Source organism: Phoenix dactylifera, chromosome 5 (genome assembly GCF_051530095.1).
Source record: "Phoenix dactylifera cultivar Ajwa chromosome 5, Ajwa_hap1_PhDact_Kaust_v1.1, whole genome shotgun sequence".
NCBI lineage: Eukaryota > Viridiplantae > Streptophyta > Magnoliopsida > Arecales > Arecaceae > Phoenix > Phoenix dactylifera.
In genome coordinates, this window is record NC_143194.1 from 36,445,693 (window position 1) to 36,462,317 (window position 16,625).

General features: G+C 34.0%; 1 protein-coding gene across 4 annotated transcripts; it reads right to left on the reverse strand.

Annotated features, from left to right (window-relative positions):
- Positions 1–1,807: 1,807 nt before the first annotated feature.
- Positions 1,808–16,131, reverse strand: LOC103702032 (putative sugar phosphate/phosphate translocator At3g17430). Of its 4 annotated transcripts, none has more exons than XM_008784315.6 (12): positions 15,822–16,131; positions 15,565–15,723; positions 14,273–14,595; positions 12,786–12,893; positions 8,770–8,801; positions 8,649–8,699; positions 7,940–8,001; positions 7,583–7,844; positions 4,960–5,225; positions 4,755–4,852; positions 2,125–2,289; positions 1,808–2,049 (listed from the first exon to the last, which is right to left on the reverse strand). In XM_008784315.6, the coding sequence occupies exons 3-12, from the start codon at positions 14,354–14,356 to the stop codon at positions 2,041–2,043; spliced, it is 1,137 nt and encodes a 378-aa protein (XP_008782537.1). In that variant the 5' UTR covers positions 14,357–14,595; positions 15,565–15,723; positions 15,822–16,131; the 3' UTR covers positions 1,808–2,040. The 4 variants fall into 4 exon arrangements, with proteins under 4 accessions (XP_008782537.1, XP_088578802.1, XP_008782535.1 ...); XM_088722676.2 differs by having other exon boundaries at positions 14,273–14,509; positions 15,822–16,021; XM_008784313.6 differs by having other exon boundaries at positions 1,865–2,289; positions 15,822–16,117.
- Positions 16,132–16,625: the final 494 nt, after the last annotated feature.

Below are 16,625 nucleotides of genomic sequence, written 5' to 3' on the forward strand. Positions count from 1 at the left end.
AGTCAACTTGACCCAACCTTAAATGTTGTTGTAAACATCAACACAGTGTGAAGTTTTTTCAGCAATACAAAGGTTTCGTAAGATTCAATCATGTATGGTACACTTGAGCTGCATAAATAGAATGAAACTTGGAATTCCAATGTCTGACATTACAGTCAAGTAAAATATATGCAATCGTATTTTAAATTTTATCAAAGAATACATGGTAAGCTTAAGGAATTTACTTGGATTCATAAAAAGTGATTTTTCTCTGTCAATATTAAGAGTTCTGGACAGGCCATTGTGGATATACATGTACATAAAACTGCCAGCTTATATGATTGGCAAACTAGTGCTGCTCATTTCTGATCTGACATTTTTATGCATCAATGGTTACTTGCATTCTGATAATTGCAACTTATGATATTATTGCAATTTGTCAACATTCTTATTGTGAACTGACTTGCTTAGCAAGAGCCGGCTTTGGAAATCTTTGATTTAAATTGAGAAAAAATGACTCAAATTATGATAAAATTAGAACGGCATTCATTATAATCCAAATGAGTAAACAGAAAATTGAATTCGTTCTACCTTGACAAACTCCTCAAGCATAAATTAGAAGAACCCAGCAAAGGAACATGACAAAGTAGAACCTTCATTTGAACCGCTCATTCTTGAAACAAAGTTGAATTTTTTTGATAAAATTAGTTTATAGGCCTACCGCCTTCACGATGGAAAAAAGAGAAATGAACCGATAAGTAAAAAATTATCTGGTATACTTACAAAAGGACAACTTTTATGGATGATCAATAAGACCCATTTAGCAAAACTTTTAGTGGGCTAGAAAGCACTTATAGTGGTGCTTGATAAAATATCAAGCAGTTTTAGCTCTGTTTGAAAGCTGAAAAAGTCTATTTAAAAAAAACTCTATTTTGGAGCTCTCCAAAAGTATTTTCTAGCCAACGTCGGAAAGCTGTTTTGATTTTAATAAAATTTTTTTATGACCAAAATGCCTACCTACAAATCTCGTAATTACATTTTATATTATATCATATCATAATATATTATTAGACTATAAATACAATATAATAATAAATTAATAAAAATATTATATTATTTTTTATTTATATTATAATACAATAATATATTATATTATTGTAGTAATATATAATTATAATATAATCTATTTTATATTATATTATAAGCATAATGACATTATTACAATCATAATATTATATTATTATTAAAATAATAGTTATGTTATGATAATATAATATATCATCATCATCTATTATTAAAATAACAAGATATATTATATTATACGATTATATTATAATAATGTTATATTATTATGATATAAACATATAATATAATATAATATAATATTATTGTATTACAATAATACAATTTAATAATAATATAATAATATTATACAAGAATATAACATAATCTATTATATTGCAATCTATTATTAGTTTAGATTCTAATCTATTAAATTATATTATTATATTATATCATAATATTATTATCTAATATAATATTATATTATGTCATAATTATATTATATTGTAGTAATATTGTACTAATAAATTATATCATATCATAGTATATTATGTTATATTGTTATTCTATAGTATTCAATATTATATTATACTATATTATAATAATATTGTACAAAATAATAATATCTTAAAATGTAATAATATGTAATATTATATTATATTATATTATACTTTACTATGCAATACTATGTAACATTCTTTATCATTTTAAAAGCACTTTTTCATTTTAGTTACGAAACATATGTTACACTTTAAAAATGTAATTACCAAACAGCAAATAAGTTTTATAAAAACTCGACTTCCAAAAGCTCTACTGCCAACGGTAACCCCAAACAGAGCCTACCTCCCTTGTTCACATGATAGAGCCCAAAAACTCCCTATGTTCTCCCACACTGTTTCTATTGAATCATAACCAATAATAATAAAAAAAAAACTACTAAAATGTCCGATGAATCATTTTAGTATCAAACTTCAGGATGCAATTCTTCTGCTCCTAGATTCAATTTCTCTGCAAAAAAAATGCATTTTTTAGGGGGGAGGGGGGAAACGACCATGTATTGGACTATGCAGTGTGGCTGCTCACTTGGCTTCTACCAACGTATGACAATCTGGATGATGGAAGAAGGGGTGCTTCTTCATCCACCACAATTGACTCTGAAGCAGCAGAACCAGCTTTGTTTCCCACATTGTTGCTGTTGTTACCATCATCAGTATATATATCCAATGACTTCTTATCCAACTTCCACTCCTGCAGACAGTTGGAAGCCATGAAACCCAATGCAAGCATTAGAAGACGCGCAATATTTTCTTAACCAACAAGACTTGTCCATACACTGTAGACACTAAGAACTTGCAATCAGGATACATCACAGTTTGAATATTCTGTCAAAAGCTCTCAATTAAACTTGCAGTCAGGATCCATCATTGTTTGTGAATATTCTGTCAAAAGCTCTCAATTTCCTAGTCCCCTATGAATTGGTCCCAAAAATAAATTTAGATGATCAATTCATAAGCAACCAAACTTTAATGGTTACATTAGCTCAAGTGCATGCAACAATAGGGTGTCCTGCCAAGAACCATTTGTTCTTGAAAGTGTATATATGCAGTCGTCGAAGTTTGAAAGAACAATTTTAACTGAATGGCGCAATCATATGCCAACTAGCTGATTGATAATTACCAATGTGATATTCTGTTCTCCAAAGCAGAACAAGACTCGATTCCTTATAACGTTAAAGAAGAAACATGTATGCCACCACCCCACCTTGTTCTTGGTGTATTGCAACTCATCACTTCATGCAGGTACGAATATTTTCATTGATGTATCGAAGTATGTTTTCACTTTTCAGTTTATTTATGCTTTGAGATGAAGCCTACCCCCTATATCAAAACTTACCATTGTACCCCTTCATCTGATGCAACACTAAAAATAATTGAATAGAATCAACTGCCATGTACAATTTACACGGTTGGCACAAAATGTTAGTAGATTAATTAGGAATTAGAAGGCATTCAGCATAGCTTTAATGACAGCAAGCTATCGCAGGCACCTAGATAACAATGGGACAATCTCTGATATCATATGGCTGGTAAGCTTTTTAACTGCTTAATGGTAGACTTCTTTTATAACATTCACAGTAAAGAAGGCAAAAAGGCTACCAATATCGGACGATGAATGTAGTGGGGGCACAAAGAATGAGAATTGCCTAAATAAGCATGTTTAAAGTATAGATCTGAAAGGTATGAGAATACCCAGTAATGGATGGCCTATTATTATAATGGCACACTTCTGCAACAAAAAGATTTAGAGAAGGCCTTCATAGAAAACAGGCCTTGGGTTGTATTGAATGATCAGAAAACAGTGCTTGGTTAGAATGATATTTAGTTACTATTTGGACAATTTTAAAAACAATGTAATCAGGACAAGGCTTTCCTACCTAGTTATCTTTCTACGAAAACAGTTAATGAGTTCCTCTAGTTCTTTGGTTATATGTTGTTTGTATTGCTTTCTAGTCAAACAACTACAGAAGAAGCAAATGGTAAACAACCAAATTAAGCAAATAGGTTGGACAGGATCAATAAAATTCTTATAAAATCTATGGAGGAAAAAACTGCAAAACTTGGTTATTTTACTAAAGGATAATATTTTCAGAAAATTATGATAATCATGCACATATAGGGACAGAAAATATAGTCACTAATCAAAAGATTATTTTATAAAAATTTGAAATACTAGTTAAGCACCAGTTAACAAGAAGTCTCGCACCTGGATAGAGACTAGAAAGCAACTGGGTTAAGAGGAGTTCTGAAACCAAGACCAAAAAATGTTTTCTTAAAATGTTTTGCTGACTAACTAAAGCATTTTAATAAAACTTTGTTTTTGTTTACACCATCTTTTACACACGAGGGAAAAATCTCTATGATGAACCATATCTGAGGATATAACACTTACAAGCATATTAAACTGGAGTATTCCAATGAGATTTGGTGACTACACTATTTCATAAGACGGCTGTCAGGCAGAAAAATGTGAAACTTTCACACAAAGTCAAAACAAAATGAATGTGTAGTAAATGAGATTGGGTGCGCCCACAATATTGAAGATATGATCAAAAATCAAACATACCCGCCCATGCCTTAATTTGAAGCAAGACTTAAGTGTCCATCAGCTTTTCTATTGATATTCTATAATACTTTAAAAATATTTTTTTGCATGCCCAACCATTTCCATGTTACAATTTTTTGGTCTTTTTTATCAAAATAGAAAGCTTTTCTTCTGAAAACTTACATAAAAAAACTCACTTCGGAGAAAATCCATAGATTCCATAGAATCTCCACTAAATCAAAATCTTAAAACCAAAATGTTAAGGATCTAAAAGCCTCATGCTGATCAGTCAGCACTGCAGGACATATATCGAGAAGTATGGTAACTCCAATTGTGGTACACTTGAAGATTTCAACTTCAACCAAGCGGAAATTTAAAAACATTTTCTTTCTCAATGCTACATCTGCTTAGTAATTAGATTAGATAATACAAATTGGTTTTTTTTTTGGGTCGGAGTGGGGGGCGCACATGATCCGATTCTATTGGCAGTGTAGTATAGACAAATACAATAAGGCAAAGTTTCCAGATAAAGTTGACACTTGTAGGCAAATTAACTTGTTCTGCTGGAAGCAATAGAAAGATTAAAATCAATGGGATTTAGTATTTGTCACCTTTGTAGATCTTTCAGGGATGCTATCTGCAGGAAGTTGATTTGACGCTCGGACATCCTTAACCTTCAAATAGTTGTACATGACAACACCACAAAGAGCTGAAGCAAAGCATACTCATAAATGAACAACTGAAGCTTATTGAGAATACTTTGGAAAAAAAATGTAGTTGTAGACTAAGATTGCTCTAAAACATTGAGAAAATTACCAATTGCATAGCCAATTATATTAAGACCGGTAATAGTAGATTCAGGAAATACAATCGTGGATAATGCAATTAATATCCAGTCCTTGAGTACCCCAGCAACACGGATGGTGACTGCCCCAGTTCTACCAATTACCAAAAATATAGACAAATTCAAGGCTAAAGCACATAGTGCATTTGAGAAAAATATCGACAAGTTGAACTGAATCTGTGAAATCTCCATCCCTGGTTTCTCCAATAGATACCAAGGTACAAATAGAAAGAGGAAACTGCATAAGGCAAATTCCAAGATAAGAATCTTACAGAAATAGAACCAGGATACTTGCAGAAAGGGAAGAACTAGTATCAGAAACAAAGGAGGAACAAAAAAAATACAGTATAAAAGATGCCCAAGTATAAACACAGATCTGCAAGCAAAGACATTGAAGACGCACAAAATCAGTCTTTGGAAAGATATGTATGGCTCCTAGCCAGGATAAAGTAAAGTGGGACTGCACCATATAAATATAGAGGTTCAGAGATAAAGCACGAAGAGCATACAAAAAATTGAAAAAAAAGGAACATATATTAAACTCATCCTATAAGACCATTATAGTATTTGGACCTTGTATGGGTGCGGATCTACTATCAGACAACTAACTAGGAAATTGCTTGGATTTCCCTTAAGTTTTAAGGTTTTCAAGTCACTTTCAGAAATTTGACTTCTACGATCCATCAATTGTGGAAGAAAAGCATCACCTTGAATCTTCCCTTGGCTTCTCATTTCCCTATTCCCTGCACTTCACAATAGAGAGTAACATCTTAGAATAATAAAGCAGGATCCAACTCCATGAATTCCCATCCCTGATTTCCTTATACAAGCAGGCATAAAACCATTTTGTCCCTCTTTGCTCTAAGGGACTCTGAATTAAAGCCATTTCCACCATTACATCCTAGGAATGACTATGAAAAACCACCATGACCTCTCCCACTCCAGATTGAATGTTCTGTACAAAACTTTGATCTGATCCCACTTGGATTTGTTCCAATTTCATAGACATCCTTTCCGCAAGCTTGAGATTATGTTCAAACATTGGGCACTTCAACCTTCAGCTTTCAAAGGTAATGCAGATTCAATCCAAAATGTCAAGTTTGCTATATGTGGGGATCTGATAAAAATTTCAGATCTCAAAAAAATATGAAATCTGAAATATCTTTAAATTTTGTGCGCAGAAAACCTGCACAAGGAACAATTATATGTATATGCTCCCCAAGGCAATTGTTTTTGTGATCTGGGGCTCCTGCCCAAAGAAAGAAGATGAGAAGAGAGGAAACAATGGGGGAAGAAAGTTTAGTTTCTTTCAACATTATCAAAACCCGATCAGCTTCTGTCTCCATTCTTTCTGTAGCTAAAGATGGTAACTAAATCCAACTCCCCTAGACTTTCTCCCTGATAAAGAAGAAGAAAATAAAGAAAACAAATAAGATCCTTATAAAGAATAGCAAAAGTTCTATCTTCCTAAAACTCAATCTAGAAAGCCATCAAAATCAAGTTAAATCACAACCCCAAAAACAAAACCTTATCATAACTTCACCTGGGCCTAACATGATGTTAATTTTTCCTAATATAAGACCTCCAAAACCCGACAGATAAGTTGTCCTAATATCAAATACCAAAATCACAAGAAAATAGAAATACTAACCCTTTCTCTCCAAAGTCTAACGTAAAGGACTCCCAAGACTCAATAAAACAGCAAATTAGGTAAAAATAAAATCCAAAATATAACAAATAACTAAGTCCAAATAAGATTCTAACCTAAACCACTTCAAAGTGCATCCGAATCCACACTCTAAACTCCTTCCTTGTACAACAAAAAAACCCTCCATCCTTCCCTGCACAAAGATAACCTGAATTGTAACAGCTCTTCGATCTTTCAAGATTCCTTTCGACAAACTAGAGGGGAACCTCTTGTAAAATCAGGCCCTAATTGCCTAGACAAAGCCCCCATTCATTGTCAGCAATGACTTTAATCTCCCAAGCTGATGTCCCCAGTAAAGCCAGATTCAGATCTCAATGTATCTGGAACCTTACCCTGCCTCTCTTTTTACTCAACAAACCCCATTCCACTTGACAAAGTGGTTGCCTCTTTTCAACTCCTTTACCCTTGCAAGAAAAATCTCTCCACATCCTTTTTTACCAAAAATAAACTAACTAGGAAAACAGAAAAGAATGTAGCATGCAACTTAAAAGTTTCTTCTGAGTAAAGTGGCTAAGGGAAGCTAAAACAATTGTGTAACAAAAATGTAGTTCTATAGAAAGTTAAACATCACAGAGACTCAATCTTAGAGCCAAGAAATGCCAGCTGGTTGCATTATATTTTTAAAAAGAAAAAACTTTAACAACTGTGATTGCTGTTTTCATAATCAAATATATGAATGCTGCCATAATTAAATATGCAACACAGAAGAACTTGAAACTGCATTGAGCTGCATCTTGTCTCTTTTCTCGGCATTCAAGTGTGATAACTTTACAATATATGATGAGATGACAATTTTTCATATAAATTTAAGGAGAAACTAAAAAGAGAACTAAAGTTGATTTTTCTTACAAAAAAAAAGAAGTGACAGAGTCTTCTATATAAAATACCTGCAAGGGGCTATGTAATATAGACTGGTGACAGGATTTAGAGTCAAGCCCTTTTGCTGAAGGAGGACTTGAGTTAAGACCAGCCTTAAAGCTTCTGCAAATATACCAGTTACCTGGTAAGCTGTTCCAATTACATTAAAGTGAATCTCTCCATATGACGAAATTACAACCCCAACACTGACCAGCACCATGTTCAAGAAGACATCACACCTTAATTTGTCAGTGCCACATATTACAGCCACGAGGAACGTTGCCACAGGCACTGTTACAGATCATGTGCATAAAAATATAGAAAATTAGTAGCTTTTAATAAGATTACTGGAAAACCGGTGTAGGAGTATGTACAAGATGACTCACTTAAGGCCTTAAGCATCTGAATAAAAGCGACTGATATATGCAAATAAGCTGTGTTGCCAAACCTGCGATAGTGGACCATACTTTGTTAGAAACTCTAAAGATATAAAACAAAAGGTTTACTTGCCTACAATAACAAATACCCTAACTTTACATCGCTGATCATCATAAAAGAAAGTCTGCACTTCAACTTTACAACAACTAAATAGGCGAATCATAGATGTCAGCTTAATAAAAAAAAAAGTCTAGACATTTGATTACATATCCAACAGCAAAGTGCTTTTCTAGTTATGAATATGTGTATTGTTACCATAAAGTTTGTCAAAAAAGGTAGACTTTTCCAAGATTCCATTTTGCCCTCCGCCAACTTTTGCAAGCTCTAGAAGCAAAAAAGGCATCTGGTAGGATAAAGTGGATTACACTGGAAAAAAAAGTGGATTGATCCTGTTCATCCAACTTTATCCCTCAACCAAGCAGGACCTTGAGAAATAGAAGATAAGCATTAATTTCTGCCTAATCAACTATGCAAATAGAACAACCTCTAAAAATGGTTTTAAGAGAGGGAAATCATATTGTCAATGAATTCTACTGCATATTTATTGTGTGGAAATATAATTGAGTATACCTAAGAGCAAATCAACATTATTTGGGATTTCAAACGAACTTATCATTTGACATAAAAATAGTAGAGCAATGATGCCAAGGTGTTTACCAAAGACTTGATGCAAAGAACGCACTAATGGGAATCACACATGTTGCATATCTGCAAAAGATACAAATTATACACTGAGGAATAGATTAAAAAAATAAAAACATCAGAATAGACCCCTTACATCTGAAAAGTCATCTTGACAGGTGCAACAACCTGTACAGCCACATCATGTCACCATCAAACAAAAGTCAAATTTATTGTTCTTAGAGGCAGAATGCATCATATAAAGTGCAAACAATTTGCCATGATTCTAGGTTATCAGTACAGCAATTGATATCTGAAAATAGCCACCAGAAAACAGCATCGAGTCCATGTGGTAAATAAAGAGATATTTATCATCTTAAATAGTAATATTCTACACTGGATGAAAACAATATTTATTTTCTTATTAATGCTAAAATATATGGAACTCCTCATTTAGTATGATAACATATATATTATATCTGCAGGGGGAAATGAATATTAAAGAACAAACAACAAAAAAAAATTGGCACTGTTAATGGAGAAAATGACACAATTAAAGCTCATATATGTCAAGAATGAATAGTGTAGCATTTGCAAGGATACTTGAAAGCAAATAGCGAAATAAGAAAATCTATCAATGAGAAAGTCTTGACTCATCTTTCATGGATAAATATGTTATACACGGTTGCCTACATCACCGCATAAAGTATATGTGTGGTGTTACGTTAATATTGCTTGTAGTTTCATTAAATGGTTCAGTTGGCATCTGCCCAAAGGCAACATTTTTTGATGACTGCATAGTTGCACAGACTTCTTAACTCAAAATTAGCCGCTTCCATCTATTTAATGAATCATGTTATAATATCCAAAGTTGGATTTCTTAAATCACGGCCCATAAATCCATGTTGGAGACTTAATTCAAGTTGAATTTGCGGCCTTTCTTCCCTTTTCTTAGGAATAATAAGTTGTTGATTTAAGAAAAAAATATATGGAAGTATTTTTGAGTCTCAATGGAACTGATCCTATAATTCTGAAAAAGGAGAAAAAAAGAAGATATGGATATCACTGAGAAGATGATCTGATAACGACGACGATAATGATAGAAGTCAAAAAAAAAGTAAAAGGAAGACTGCAGTACCAATATGGGGCAGGAATCCTAGGGATACCACTGCTTCAAATTTTCTTAGTTTGCATGTTAATTTCTCAATTATTTAAATTTGCATATTGATCCCTAAATTATATAATTTATTGCCTATAACTGTTTCTGGTCTGATGAACCATGGTTGACATAAATATTCATGGAATATCTCCTCATGGATGTAATTTGAGGAAAAAGGACTACAGGCAAATAAAGAAGATTTCAAGGAATAATATGCAAAAAAAACCTTTTCTTTAATATGGAATCAGCATGAGGAAAATGGAGAAAGAAGTGTGGCTGGGTCCTTGTGAGAATAAGACAGCATGTTCGCTTAGTTTAGGTGTTCGGCTCCAAATTGGAGAAGTGATTGAATATATTAAATGAAGGTGGTTGAGGTCCTTGGTCCTGACAGGGACTTGACTCCTAGTTCCTTTAATTTTTAAATCAATGAGTTTCTTGAAAGAATAAGTTCTGGTTTTAAAAGAGGCTAGACACCTCTAACGATGTTCTTTTAGACTATGACACCTTAAGTGCTGCAACAAGCTCTGTTTTCTGCATTTTCTTTCTTTTCTTTCTTTCTTTTGTATTCAGGAAAAAAAACTGATAAAAATAGGAGTTATGGTAGGGTTTCAGGATCTGTATAATTGCCAACTTCATATGTATCAAACCAGGTCGCAGTTATAACAAAAGAATTGTTTCTTTTCTTTTCTGAGGGTGGCAACTTCATCACTGATGGTCACAACTTCAACTTCTTGTTGATGACTGGGTTAACCCATAAAAATGACTCTGCCAGACATATACTTCTAATCTTCTGCTGGTTACCACCCTAAACAATTTGTGCATCTACCCAAGATCATCAACAATGAACATCCTTTGCATTCCTATTCCCAAACCACAATATTACCCTTCCACATAGTCATGTCTTCATATTTGAGAGATGGTGGTTAAACATATATAAAATAACAAGCATGCAGAAAATTTCCATCTACTTTGAGAATCTAAGCTTTAGACTAGTCTTTCACAATTTCCCAATAATTTTCAAAACCTTAAATCCTTGAAGTTTGGATGACCCTTCCTCCAATCTAACAAGAGCTTGAATATTTATATTATTTAGGCCTTGTCAGGGATTACTATTAGTTGTAGAGCTTTTGGAGCTTTTAGGAAGTAGAGCTTTTATAAAAAGTTGTTTCCTGTTTGTTGTTTGGTAACTATATTTCTAAAATGCGATGAAATTTTAACATGTGTTTGGTAACCAAACTGGAAAAACGCATTTGGTATGACAAAATGGCAATAAAAAATATTGTACAATATTTGTACAATAGAGTATAATACAATGTAATATTATATATCATTATATAATAAACATTATTATAACATGATATAATGTAATATGATATTGTAATATAATATAATATAATATTATTATAAGATAGTGTAATATAATATTGCATACTATAGAATAATAATATAACATAATATGATATAAAATATCATATAGTATTTTAGTATAATATAATATTATATTTATAATACAATAATATGATATGATATAATATAGTAATGTATTATTATATTATTATAATGTATTTTGGTTGCCATGAAAATTTAATCAAAGCTAAAACAGCTTTCCGACATTTGCTAGAGAACGCTTTTAAGAAGAAGCTCCATTAAATAGAACTTATCCCAAGTAGACTTTTTTAGCTTTTTTGGCAAAAAAGCCAAAATAGCTTCTAAATTTTTACCAAACACCACTATGCAATTCAAAAGTGCTTTTGGAGGGTCAGAAAGTGCTTTCTGACTCTCCAAAAGCTTTACCAAACATAGCCTTAGTCCTTAGCTACATTTACTTTTGGTATCACACTCAAGGTTCCAGTGCCATCATGACCATGTAAGGCACTGGAAACTTCCATAATAGGCTCTTAAAAGCACAAACAGATGAGTTTCTTATGGATGTTTGTGTTTCCTAATCATGACTATTATATACTTGGAGATCCTCAGCTAATTTAACTCCATGTAGCTAGTTAACCAGGCAAGTAATAAGCCTGTGAATGACGATTATCAACTTTACAATGTGTCATATCCAAGGGGCAGTAATCATAAAGGTGGAGATGATTATTTGATAAATTGTATGCCACCACTAAGCCCCTGTATAAAAGATATATCCTACCAACCAACCAGAGGGCATTGTTGATATTTTCCTGCAGGCACTCTCTCCAAGTAGGCCTCACATGTAGGAAGCCATCAGCCAGCTGACTGGCTCTATAAAGAGTTGTTGAGTGCTACCTCTGGTGCCGTCAGTGGTTTTACACTCAGCTTTCCTGTAATGTGAACGGAACTACTTAGAAATTACCTTGGATTGATGTATCATATAGATAGATAAAGAAAGTTCATTGTTGATTGATATGGTGGATTTTTCGTTGAGGCAGAAAAAAGTGGCAGAGGCCTTGACGCTTAGGAGGTTGATGAGTGAATGTGGAAAAACGTGGCTAAAACTTTGGCCAGGAGGCATATAAGTTGGGATTTCTCTTCTATGTACAACAAAAATTTCCCCCACTTGCTCCTATTATTAGAAGAAAAGAGACCTGTTCATAAAACAGGGGTATGATGCTCTTTTAGCACCAATACGTTATGATGACTTCCATCTTGCGTGCATCTACACTCCCGCCCAATGAGTGAGTAATAGTGTCGCATGGCTCCTTCCCTAGACCACCTCCCCTTGCTATTGTTAACTACATTCTAGAAGCAATATACAGGTCATGTGAACCTGCCTAAGCCTATATTGTGGTTAATGTTAATTTTCTAGTATTTTCAACATATCATGTGCCATCGAGGAAGTCAAAGCTTTAGAATGTTGAATCTTTAAAAGGAATAAATTTTAGGAAAAAATAAATTTTGTGTCTCATGCATTTATTCAATTTTTGGTTCAATGGAAGGTGTAATAATAAGCTAGTAACACAGAAAAATAATGTAAGCCGGAAAAATAAAAATTAAAAAAAGAAGTTTGCATGACAGCCAAAAGAGTTATAGAAGCATACCTTAAAAACACGAATAAGAAAGAATGCTACGACACCAGAAAATCCCATGTGAATCATAGTAAGAGTGATAGGAAAGGGAAATTTGAAATATTTTGGAGATAGAACCCACTGCAAAAGGACAAAAATAGAAAATATCCTCAGACTTGTTTTACTCAGATATCCATAAGTCTGGATCTTATAAAGCAGACTATAAAGTAATCATTTTTTCTACAATACCTGGTCCAATATGCAGGATATCAGATTGACAAACACAAAAACTACCATATCATATAATAACCATTCTAAAAGGCATTACCAAATGATTTTGTAGAGAAGCTCAAAAAACATAACCCAGAATATTCACAACACAATTGCATATGACAATCACAGCTTTTGTTTATCATATTACAGAGCCAAACATTGCTATCTATCCAATATGACTTTGCCAGCCAACACCCCAAGTTATGGAACCATAAGAAATTTTATAAAGCATCGGCTGTCTTCTTCTTTGGCATTGAAAAGGACAGTGGAGTAAGGCATCTTCAGTGATCTCACACTCTAAAGATGAAATCTTAAACTTTATCCTACAGCACTGTTTGTACATAAACTGATCTAAGTCAATCAAAATTTCAGTTAGATCAGAATTACAATTAGTCAGCAACAGCAGCGACTTTGTTATTTTTGTATTTTCATATATTAGTAATTTACTAGACATCCGCAGAAGTAGCCTTTTTTGTTACATAATTCTCTTCAGGGTCTACAGATCTCCTAACAGTGCCGTAACACCTTACACTACATTCAACTGTCACGAGTAAATTTGGTACAGTTGTAAGAAAATTTTGGAAAGTGATAGAACCCAGATTGGCTAAGAAAATTTCAGGTTGGGGTGAAACCTCTAGGCTCCTCTAGAGTAGTTCCTCATTTCGGCAAATGTGCCTATTTCCCATATTTCCCTAATTAGAATTTTGGAAGCACTTCTAATCTAAAGATTATTTGAGCAATAAAGAGTGCCCAGGAATCATGACCTGTAGTTAAATAGAATGCATGAGTATCATGGATGTGTGATATAACCTAAAATTGACCCATCATATAACTATTTTTGTTATTCAAGTAGCACCATCCAACACAGTTCCAAGTAAAAGCCCAGGTATTATGAAAAGCTCTTGATAAGCAGGAACTCTAAAGCAGATATTTGAAGCAAATTATTAAAAAAATACTGGTTGACTCAAAGAGTACTGAAAAAAATGGCAGCACATCACATTTCAAAAGCATCTAATCAGCAAATAGCACAAATATTTTTTATAAAAATATAGTACAAGTCAACCAGGCAATGAATATAATAACATTTCAAAAAAAAAAAGAGCGGAAAAGAAAGAAAGTATAATCCAGATTTCACCAGAAAGTAAACAACTATAAGTAATCCATATGCTTATGAAAATGAAATACTAAAAATATTTGCTGCAGCAAGAAAATAAAAAGACTGATGAAACATCATTAAGATGTATTACCTTGTTATACAAGATAACTCCAGATGAGAGGCAAACATAAATAAGTAGATAAAAGTAAGTCAGCAAAAGTTGTTTGCTGATCATTGTGCCTGCCTGTTATTAACGAATAATGTTGTTCCAATCTCTGAGACGTGACTAATCAACCATCCGAACAGATGAAGTTATCCATTTTGATATAAAAAACATCAAAATAATATGAGTTCTCTTCCCACAACAAAGCAAGTTCATCTTGTTTATCTGCAAGCCTCAGCATCCACAACAATTCATATCAATTCTTGAGGTTGATTGGTCGTATTTTTAAAATCCAGAAGGCAATTGCGTATCTGAAAAATATTAAGAGAGTAAGAGAGAATAGCACAACATGCGGGGAAGACCTTGCAGCTTAGAATACAGCAGCAAGTATCATGTGATAGCATGATTTACAGGAACCTTTTAAAACAATATGAAAGGTTTTCATGGAAGGCTACTAAATTGTCAGCAAAAAGAAAGATTATTGGTCCATGCATTTCCTTCTTTAATTGTTTTTGTTCATTATTAATATCTTCACTTGTTACTTTGCTTGCCAATATCTTGTTATTATCCACAAATCTCATATGAATCCTCTGACATGGCTTGTTTGTTTGCATATATAACTCTTTCTCGGTTCCATGGTAATGCAACACCAATCAAACATAGCCTTGAACCCCTAAACTAATGATAGCAGAAAGTGGCCTAAGATAGACAATTATCACTTGGTGGAACATATACCATTAACACCGAAAGTTAGGATAAATCAGCATGTAAAATAAAATTTTGTGAAAACGTTCCTGTTTCAGGCTACAAACCAAACCAACAAGAGAGAAGCTAAATAGATAAGTCAAATCCAAAATCTAGCAGCCAATAAGGAATAACTTAGCACCAGGGTGACAAGCAAGAAGAACCTTCTTATTACTATGCCGAGCAAATTGTCAGCCAAAGAAATTGAAACCAGGTAATGGGCTAAAAGAGGGGATTGAACATAGACTCTGGTGTCTTCAAATACCATACTTGAGCTCGGTCCAGTTTAATATCTTGACTTTGATTAAGCCTTAATAATTTACTTCCCGCCTATGCTGTCTTTCAGAAAGACAAGGGTTCTTGAACAGCTACAGGTTCCAGAACTTCTCCTAATCCGTGAAACTGCTTTCAACTATGAAATGTCGGTTCAAAATTCGTATTTTCCTCGAATACTTGCGTTTTGTCCCCCCAAGAAAATACCGATCTAGGGATTACTAACTTTTGAATCCGGGCAAAAATAACTTCGTAACCCTTACCCGTCCTCTTTCTTCGCATCTTCGCCCCTGGGAAGAGCTGTAGCGACAGAGGGCTCCACGAAGAAAGACAAATAACCACTTTTTTTCTCAAATTTGCGGCTCCGTCAGGAGGGAACAAAAAGATTGGCCAGGCCGCGGAAGGAGGAGAGAAGAAGGGATCTGTCAAGGAAGCCGATGTCAAGAAAATCACAGATCTTGAATTAGGGTTTGAGGCACCAAGAAACCACTCACAGAACTGAGATGAAGGAGAGATGGACCTGCGACGGAGAACACGAGGGTCCGGTTGCCGTAGGAAGGCGGAGAGAAGGGTTGATCTGCGGCAACGCCGGCGGGGAGCGGAGGAGAAGGGAGGACCTAGGGCCTTGCCCGTGCCGAACAGCCGGAGCCCGTAGCAGAGCGCCGCCCTCTGATTGAAGGAGTGAACTTTCCAAGTAATATGACTCCGGAGCGTTTGGTCAGACGGATTTGCTGGACCCAAAGAGATCCGTGCCCGAAGGGATCCAACTCATCCGCTCATCGCTGTTACCCAGACCCTCCTCGTTCCTCATTGGTTGTCGGCGAAACACCGGCCTTCCTCGTGAGAAATTAGAATTATAATTCCAGAAATTAGTATAATTTCCCCCTTTTACCCTAAATGCACGTTTCCAAGAATTTTATTAGCGTTATGATGCAGAGTAAATTAAGTAGGTTCCAGATGTTCAATGGAATTCCCATAGTTTAAGGGTTCGGCGGGAGAAGGCTATGGCAATCTCTAGTTTCCGTGTCTTAATACCTTAGGTATTTTCTACCAACCATCAATATTAGTTTCTCCGCTAGATACCAATAAAAAGAAAAGAATGAAGTATGCTGAGATTTTCACATAAATCGAAGACAACAATGTTGACGTAAGCACTATTTGTAGGACAAAAATTATATGAGATCAGGCACTAAAGAAAGAAAGAAAAAAAAAGTAGCTTGTTATTTTACAACTTTTTTTAGTATGTATTTTTAAAAAAAATCCAAAAATTATAAATTTCTTAGTCGTCAATTATGTGATTAAAAAAAAATTACAGTACATATTG